Source organism: Rhinopithecus bieti, unplaced genomic scaffold (assembly GCF_001698545.2).
Source record: "Rhinopithecus bieti isolate Rb0 unplaced genomic scaffold, ASM169854v2 scaffold_76035, whole genome shotgun sequence".
Lineage (NCBI taxonomy): Eukaryota > Metazoa > Chordata > Mammalia > Primates > Cercopithecidae > Rhinopithecus > Rhinopithecus bieti.
This window is the reverse complement of record NW_016828193.1, coordinates 181,373-190,480: the sequence shown is the minus strand read 5'-3', so window position 1 is coordinate 190,480 and position 9,108 is coordinate 181,373. Positions and strand designations below refer to the sequence as shown.

General features: G+C 38.2%; 1 protein-coding gene across 1 annotated transcript in view; it reads right to left on the bottom strand.

Moving 5' to 3' along the window:
* The window catches only part of LOC108523656 (probable phospholipid-transporting ATPase IM), a 261,994-nt gene that overhangs the window by 113,327 nt on the left and 139,559 nt on the right, over positions 1 to 9,108 (bottom strand). Inside the window, 1 exon segment of the mRNA XM_017864379.1 lies at positions 1,629 to 1,672. Within this exon segment, the coding sequence (XP_017719868.1) occupies positions 1,629 to 1,672 (44 nt within the window).

Sequence of the window (9,108 nt, the reverse complement as noted above, 5' to 3'; positions counted from 1 at the left end):
TTTTTTTGAGATGGAGTCTCATTCTGTCACCCAGTCTGGAGTGCAGTGGTGAGATCTCAGCTCACTGCAACCTCTGCCTCCCAGGTTCAAGTAAATCTCCTGCCTCAGCCCCCCAAGTAGCTGGGACTATAGGCATCCACCACCACGCCTGGCTAATTTTTATGTTTGTAGTAGAGATGGGGTTTCACCCTGTTGGCCAGCCTGGTCTCAAACCCTTGACGTCATGTGATTCTCCTGCCTCACCCTCCTAAAGTGCTGGGATTACAGGCATCAGTCACCACACCCAGCCTTTGTCAACAATTAAAATAGTATGATACTAACATATGCATAGAAAGAAAACACATCAAAAATTCAGTAATAGATCTAGTACACAAGAGTTTGGCATGCTATAAAGGTAACATCCCAAATCAGTGAAAAAGAGGATAGGATTTTAAATAAATGGGTAAAGTCAGTAATCATCTGGAGAAAAATATGGTTGGACTTATGCTTTACCTTCTACACCAGGATAAAATCCAAATGAATCTAAGATTTAAACGTAAAACATTAACTCTATAATGATGGTGTGCTTCATATCTAAGACATAAAACTCAGTGATGGAGGAAAAAGTGATAAACTCAACTACATGAAAATAAAATATTTTCATGGCAAAATACCAGAAAAAATACTCATGGGACAAATGACAAATTGTGAAAAGAATACATAAAACTCATTTCACACACAAATACTTATTTTCCCCAATACAGAAATATACAAATTAATTTTTGTAATAGACAACCCAATAGAAAAAAATGGATAAAAAAATTATGAACCAGAAACTTACAGAAACATAATTAGCTCTCAAACATATGAAAATATGTTGAACCTCACTTATAATAAGAGAAATTAAAATTAGAATGAATATTGATGTACCTATTTTTCATATAATCTCACCAAAGATCATAAACTTTGATAAAACATTGTGTTGGTGAGAGTGGGGGAAATCAGACATTCTTACACTTGTTTGTGTCAGGGTAAACTGTTATAAATTCTAAAGAAAGCAATTTGCAATATTTATCAAATTACAAATGCATATATCTTTTGATTTAGCAATTCTATTTCTAGAAACAGATTCTATATTCTCTAACATGTGAGATAACATATGTACCCAGTTTTGGCTTTTTTTGCTGCATTTTCTTTACTAGAAAATATTGAAAATCCTAAATGTCTTCATATAAATTTTGGAACATCAATATAACAAAATTCCATTCAGCCATTAAAAAGAATGAGAAAGTACTTTTTTAAAACTAATCTAGAAACATCTCCAAGATACATTGTTGAGAAAGTTGAAGAACATTATGTAAATTATGCCACCACCTATGTAATTATATTTCTCCACTATGTAAAAGGTGGGGAAATATGATTCCTTGTATCTGCATAAATATGTCAAGAATAAAAAACAGGAGGAACCCTGTGGTTGGTTCAGTAGTATAAGAAGGAATTCTGAATCATATTAATCTATTTTTTAATGTTATGCATTAAGTATCTCATCTGCTCTTAGTGGAAATCAGGACACTAAAAGCTTATCATTTTCTTAAAACCACATATAATTTGAAATTGAAACTAAGAATAAAATTTTATCACTTCCACACCTGAGTTATTTCAGTCTTCTGATCCAGATCATCAGGTACTTCACCTGACAAAACAAAAATTGAGAATTAAAAGTAAGTGAAATTGAAATTAGATTAGACATTTAGTTTTAAGGAATACACTTATTATTTATTATATCACCATTACTAAATGGCATTATGCATTTAAACAGGGGAATGGTTTTAGGAGTGTTTTCAAATTGTAACCCTAAATATGGCATTATACAGTGAGACATTCGTTTTACCCAAGATAGGACTAAAATGCAGTAGGCATTAAAACAAAAATGAAGCAATCATGTTTCTCTGTAAATGTTATTCTGTTATTACATTATCTATGATATTTGCAAGAGGCAAATTTCTATCTTCCACGTTATTCCCACTGTTGAGAAATCCAAAATTATATCCTTGCCAGACCAATTCTCCGCAATGCAGAACTTTGCCTATCTTGGTCTGGGCCAGATACATCTGTGTAATATCAAGGTCAAATTAGCATGTAAACCTTAAACAATGCCAGTACTTTCTGCAGTCAGATAACATAGCCACCCATATGCCAGAAATTTAAAATAACTTTTTTCTTAGTATAAAGCTAATATGTACTTATTATAGATATAATGGAAAATAGGGGACTTTACAATAGAAAATAAAAATCACTTCCTTTCATCCAGAAATAACTAGTATTTATAGAATGATTTTATTGTGGATTTTATATACACATATATTCACCACATTGTTCATAAACTTCTTGTTTTACAGTTTTAACCATGTAAAGTATGAGAATTTCTCCTATCAATCAAGTTGTTTTGAATCTTATTTTGAATCATTGTATAGTAGCCCATGATTATAGATGTAGCATAATTTACTTTCGCTTTCCCTATTGTGAGGCATTAATTTTTTTTTAATTTTACTTGGCATTGGAAAGTTTCATACTATTTGCCAGGATTATATTTCTTATAATAATAATGAGTTACTTAAAGAAACTATCATCCGAGTGAACAGACAACCTACAGAATGAGAGAAAAATTTTGTGATCTATCCATCTGACAAAGGTCTGATATCCAGAATCTACAAGGAACTTAAACAAATTTACAAGAGAAAAAACCTGTCAACTCCCATTAAAATGTGGGCAAAGAACATGAACAGACACTTCTCAAAGGAAGAATAAACGAGGACAACAAAAATATGAAAAAAAGCTTAATATTATTGATCATTGGAAAGAAATGCAAATCAAAGCCACAATGAGATACCATCTCACGCCAGTCAGAATGGCTATTAGTAAAAGGCCAAAAAATAACAGGTGCTGGCGAGGTTGTGGAGAGAAAGAACCTCTTACAGTGGGACTGTAAATTAGTTCAACCATTGTGGAAGATAGTGTGATGATTCCTCAAGGACCTAAAGGCAGAAATAACATTTGATCCAGCATTCCAATTACTGGGTATATACCAAAGGAATATAAATCATTCTATTATAAAGATACACACACATATGTTCATTGCGACACTATTCACAATAGAAAAGACATGGAATTAACCTAATGCCCATCATTGATAGACTGGATAAAGAAAATGTGGTACCTATACACCATGGAATGCTGTGCAGCCATAAAAAGGAATGAGGTCATATCCTTTGCCGGGACGTGGATAGAGCTGGAATCCATTATCCTCAGCAAACTAACACGGGAACAGAAAACCAAACACTGCATGTTCTCACTTGTAAGTGGGAGCTGAATGATGAGAACACATGGACACACGGGGGATACAGCACATACTGGGGCCTGTTGATGTGGGAAGGGAGAGCATCGGGAAGAACAGCTAAAAGAACAGCTAGGCTTAGTATCTAGGTGATGGGATGATCTGTCCAGGAAACCACCATGGCACACGTTTACCTATGTAACAAACCTGCACATCCTGAACACGTACCCCTGAACTTAAAAGTTGGAAAAAAAAAAAAAAGTTACTTGAATCAACCTGTGCCAGGCTTTTAAATTATCACTAATCCTTATAATAAACTTGCAAAGTGAAGATTTTCATTTCTGTTTTTTGGATAAGAGAACGAAAGAATGGTTCAAAATGACATGACTAAATGAAAACTAAAGTAAGCATAGTGGGTTTTTTAATCTAGGTTCTGTCTCTCTTCGCTATACAATGCTAGGAGCACCAACCACTCAACAAGCAGTTCTATTTGTTGTTTCTCTGGGCCATTGGTCTGAATCTGGAATGCTGTACAGCTGTGGTGTGGGAGGAGTCCCTGAGCTAGTGAATGAACCTGGCCTAGCACCTGGAATTTAAATCTCAAATTCACTGTGTTATGCTCTAGTGGTTACCCTGTATGCAGTCACTCTAATAAAATGATGGAAAAAAGAAAAAGAAAAAAAATGTGTCTTTGTGTTAAATGGTCTGCCTCCTCCCTATAATAAAAGCCCATTTACAGGGCTGGTGATGAAAGTGAAGAAAAATTGCCTAAGAAGATAATATTTCTTACCCAGGAAATAGAAGATTTAGATAAATTACAGTCGAATGTTACATTTTCCCAAGGCCTGTATCTGTGATATTAATATGTCCAACTTGTATGACAACAAGGAAAAATGATTCTGAAACATTCTGTGAGTGCTTTAGTAAGAATTTCTTTTAATGGTATTATAAATGCATTATAAATTATAACAGCACATAAAATAAGAGTCTAAAGGATCAGTTAAATCTTTAAGTTACTTTCCTGTATTTCATGAGAGGAATTACAAGCTATCACGGGATTTGTGAATTTGGAGATTTGCAAAGATCTTGTGAAAGTCAAGGGCCTTCTCCAAAAATAGAACCTTTATCACAAAATGTGATAAACATTTCTACAAATGAATCTTGGTCCACATGTCTGATAATTCCTTTAAGATTGCTTCCTAGAAGTGATTGTATTATTAGATCAATATGTGGCAAAAAAAAAAAAAAAAAAATCCAAAAAGTCCCCAAAATTCAAAATATTTTCAATATTCTGCTTAAAAGTTTCCTATTTAAACTACTTTTGGATTAAAGCAATATTTTAGAAAGCCTCTGAAAATAATGTCCAATGGGAACTTTTTAAGGAAAGGTTCTGTTATTTACCAGTCATGATACTGATATAAGATTAATATATTGACATAACAAAACCACTGTGGGCTTGTGGAAGTCCAGGCTGGAAATCATCTTGTCCACTACCAGAGATGGCAGGAGAGGAAACTGGGAGTGGAAGACAGCTGAGGAAACCATAATGACCATGGGTTATATGGATGTGGGTAACCAAAGGAGGTCAAAAAGTAGGAGATTGCAAACATCAACTTCTTCTATTTCTTAGTTTTGTTCAGGGTCAAATCTTGCTTTAAAATACTTGGCAATGTATGAAGTTTCCCATCAGGGGACAAAGGAAAGGTCTTCCCTCTTTCTTGGATTTCCTTTACTTCCTGAGATTTCTGTATTGAGAAACTGGACACTCAGAGTCCCGTGAAGGGACATTGGGAGACCAGAGGAATCCACAGAAAGTTCCACAGAGCCTCTGTGCTCTCAGCAGAAGGAACAATATGCAAATTGGCCAGCGTTGGGGTGACAAGGGTCACATGTAAATAGAATGCTTGAAAAGCCAAATATAGAGCATGTATTTTGATAAAAGCACACAAAAAAGAAGTGGGTATTAATGAAACAGCTTATCTGGCCATTCAAGGCAGCCCTGTAAATGAATAGTAGATTCCCAAAGCCATGTGCACTTACATAAACCCCAGAGCTGATAGGAATCAAGTATGAAATGCTGCCCTTACTGAGATAACTCGGATAATCAAGAACTTGCCCACCCTAGGACACGGTTCTATTGAGCACTACAGAACAGAATCACACAGCTGAGGGGACCAGGGCAAGATGGCCAGATGGGAACAGCTCCAGTCTGTAGCACCCAGTGAGATCAACGCAGAAGGGGGGTGATTTCTGCATTTCCAACTAAGGTACCTGGCTAATCTCACTGGGACTGGTTAGACAGTGGGTGTAGCCCATGAAGGGTGAGCAGAAGCAAGGTGAGGTGTTGCCTAACCCGGGAAGTGCAAGGAGTCAGGGAACTCCCTCCCCTAGCAAAGGGAAGCCTTGAGAGACTGTGCCATGAAGAATGGTGCGTTTCAGCCCAGATACTACGCTTTTCCCAGGGTCTTCACAACCTGCAGACCAGGAGATTCCCTATCAGGGCCCTGGGTTTCAAGCACAAAACTGGGCAGCTGTTTGGGCAGACACCGAGCTAGCTGCAGGCGTTTTTTTTTATACCCCAGTGGCACCTGGAATGCCAGTGAGACAGAACTGTTCATGCTCCTGGAAAAGGGGCTGAATTCAGGGAGCCAAGTGGTCCAGCTCAGCAGATCCCACCCCCATGGAGCCCAGCAAGCTAAGATCCACTGGCTTGAAATTCTCACTGCCAGCACAGCAGTCTGAAGTTGCCAGCACAGCAGTCTGAAGTTGACCTGGTATGCTCAAGCTTGGTGGGGGGAGGGGCATCCACCATTATGGAGGCTTGAGTAGGCAGTTTTCCCCCTCACAGTGTAAACAAAGCTGGGATGTTTGAACCAGGCAGAGCCCACCACAGCTCAGCAAAGCCTCTGTAGCAAGATTGCTTTTCTAGATTCCTCCTCTCTGGGCAGGGCATCTCTGAAAGAAAGGCAGCAGCCCCAGTCAGGGGATTATAGATAAAACTCCCATCTCCCTGGGACAGAGCACCTGGGGGAAGGGGTGGCTGTGGGCACGGCTTCAGCAGAATTAAATGTTCCTGCCTCCCAGCTTTGAAGAGAGCAGCAGATCTCCTAGCACAGCGCTCAAGCTCCACTAAGGAACAGACTGCCTCCTCAAGTGGGTCCCTGACCCCGGTAACCTGACTGGGAGATACCTCCCAGCAGAGGTCGACAGACACCTTATACAGGAGAGCTCTGGCTGACATCTGGCAAGTGCCCCTCTGGGACAAAGCTTCCAAAGGAAGGAACAGGCAGCAATCTTTGCTGGGCTGCAGCCTTTACTGGTGTTACTCAGGCAAATAGGGTCTGGAGTGGACCTCCAGCAAACTCCAGGAGACCTGCAACTAAGAGGCCTGTTAGAAGGAAAACTAACAAACAGAAATGAATAGCGTCAACAGCAACAAAAAGGACGTCCACACAAAACCCCATCCGAAGGTCACCAACAACAAAGACCAAAGGTAGATAAATCCACAAAGGTGAGGAAAAACCAGTGCAAAAAGTCTGAAAATTCCAAAACCCAGAATGCCTCTTCTCCTCCAAAGGATCACAACTCCTGACCAGCAAGCAAACAAAACTGGACAGAGAATGAGTTTGACAAATTAACAGAAGTAGGCTTCAAAAGGTGGGTAAAAACAAACTCTTCCAAGCTAAAGGAACATGTTCTAACCCAATGCAAAGAAGCTAAGAACTTTGTAAAAAGGTTAGACGAATTGCTAGCTAGAATTACCAGTTTAGAGAAGAACATAAGTGACCTGATGGAGCTCAAAAACACAGCACGAGAACATCATGATGCATACACAAGAATCAATAGCTGAATCAATCAAGCGGAAGAAAGAATATCAGAGAGATTGAAGATCAACTTAATGAAATAAAGTATGAAGACAAGATTAGAGAAAAAAGAATGAAAAGGAACCAGCAAAGCCTCCAAGAAATATGGGTCTATGTGAAAAGACCAAACCTACGTTTCATTGGTGTAGCTGAAAGTGACGGGGAGAACGGAACCAAGTTGGAAAACACTCTTCAGGATATTATCCAGGAGAACTTCCCCAACCTAGCAAGGCAGGCCAACATTCAAATTCAGAAAACACAGAGACCACCACAAAGATACTGCTTGAGAAGAGCAACCCCAAGACATACTCGTCAGATTCACCAAGGTTGAAATGAAGGAAAAAATGTTAAGGGCAGCCAGAGAGAAAGGTCAGGTTACTCACAAAGGGAAGCCCACCAGACAAACAGTGGTTCTCTCTGCAGAAACCCTACAAGCCAGAAGAGAGTGAGGGCCAATATTAAACATTCTTAAAGAATTTTCAACCAAGAATTTCATATCCAGCCAAATTAAGCTTCATAAGTGAAGGAGAAATAAACTCCTTTGAAGACAAGGAAATGCTGAGAGATTTTTGTCACCACCAGGCCTGCCTTAGCTCCTGAAAGGAGCACTAAATATGGAAAGGAATAACCCATACTAGCCTCTACAAAAATATACCAAATTGTAAAGACCATTGATGCTATGAAGAAACTGCATCAACTAATGGGCAAAATGACCAGCTAGAATCATAATGACAGGATCAAATTCACACATAACAGTATTAACCTTAAATGTAAATGGGCTAAATGCCCCAATTAAAAGATACACACTGGCAAATTGGATAAAGAGTCAAGACCCATTGGTGTGCTGTATTCAGGAGACCCATCTCATATGCAAAGACGCACATATGCTCAAAATAAAGGGATGGAGAAATATTTACCAAGCAAATGGAAAGCAAAAAAAAGCAGAGGTTGCAATCCTAGTCTCTGACAAAACAGACTTTAAACCAACAAATATAAAATATATTAATATATAAAAGAGACAAAGAAGGGCATTACAAAATGGTAAAGGGATCAATGCGACAAGAAGAGTTAACTATCCTAAATATATATGCAGCCAATACAGAAGCACCCAGATTCATAAAGTAAGTTCTCAGAGACCTACAAAGAGACTTAGACTCCCACACAGTTATAGTGGGAGACTTTAACACCCCATTGTCAACATTAGACAGATCAACGAGACAGAAAATTAACAAGGATATTCAGCACTTGAACTCAGCTCTGCACCAAGCAGACCTAACAGACATGTACAGAACTCTCTACCCCAAATCAACAGAATATACATTCTTCTCAGCACCACATTGCATTTGTTCTAAAACTGACCACATAATTGGAAGTAAAACACTACTCAGCAAATGCAAAAGAACAGAAATCATAACAAACAGTCTCAGACCACAGTGCAATCAAAGTAGAACTCAGGATTAAGAAACTCACTCAAAACCACACAACTACATGGAAACTGAGCAACTTGCTCCTGAATGACTACTGGGTAAATAATGAAATAAAGGCAGAAATAAATAAGTTATTTGGAACCAATGAGAACAAAGAAACAATGTACCAGAATCTCTGGGACATAGATAAAGCATTGTTCAGAGGGAAATTTATAGCACTAAATTCCCACAGGAGAAAGAGGGAAATATCTAAAATCGACATCCTAACATCACAATTAAAATAACTAGAGAAGAAAGAGCAAACAAATTCAAAAGCTAGCAGAAGACAAGAAATAACTAAGATCAGAACAGAACTGAAGGAGATAGAGACACGAAAAACCCTTCAAAACATCAATGAATCCAGGAGTTGGTTTTTTGAAAAGATTAACAAAATAGACAGACCACTAGCCAGAATAATAAAGAGGAAAAGAGACAAGAATCAAATAGACACAATAAAAAATGATAA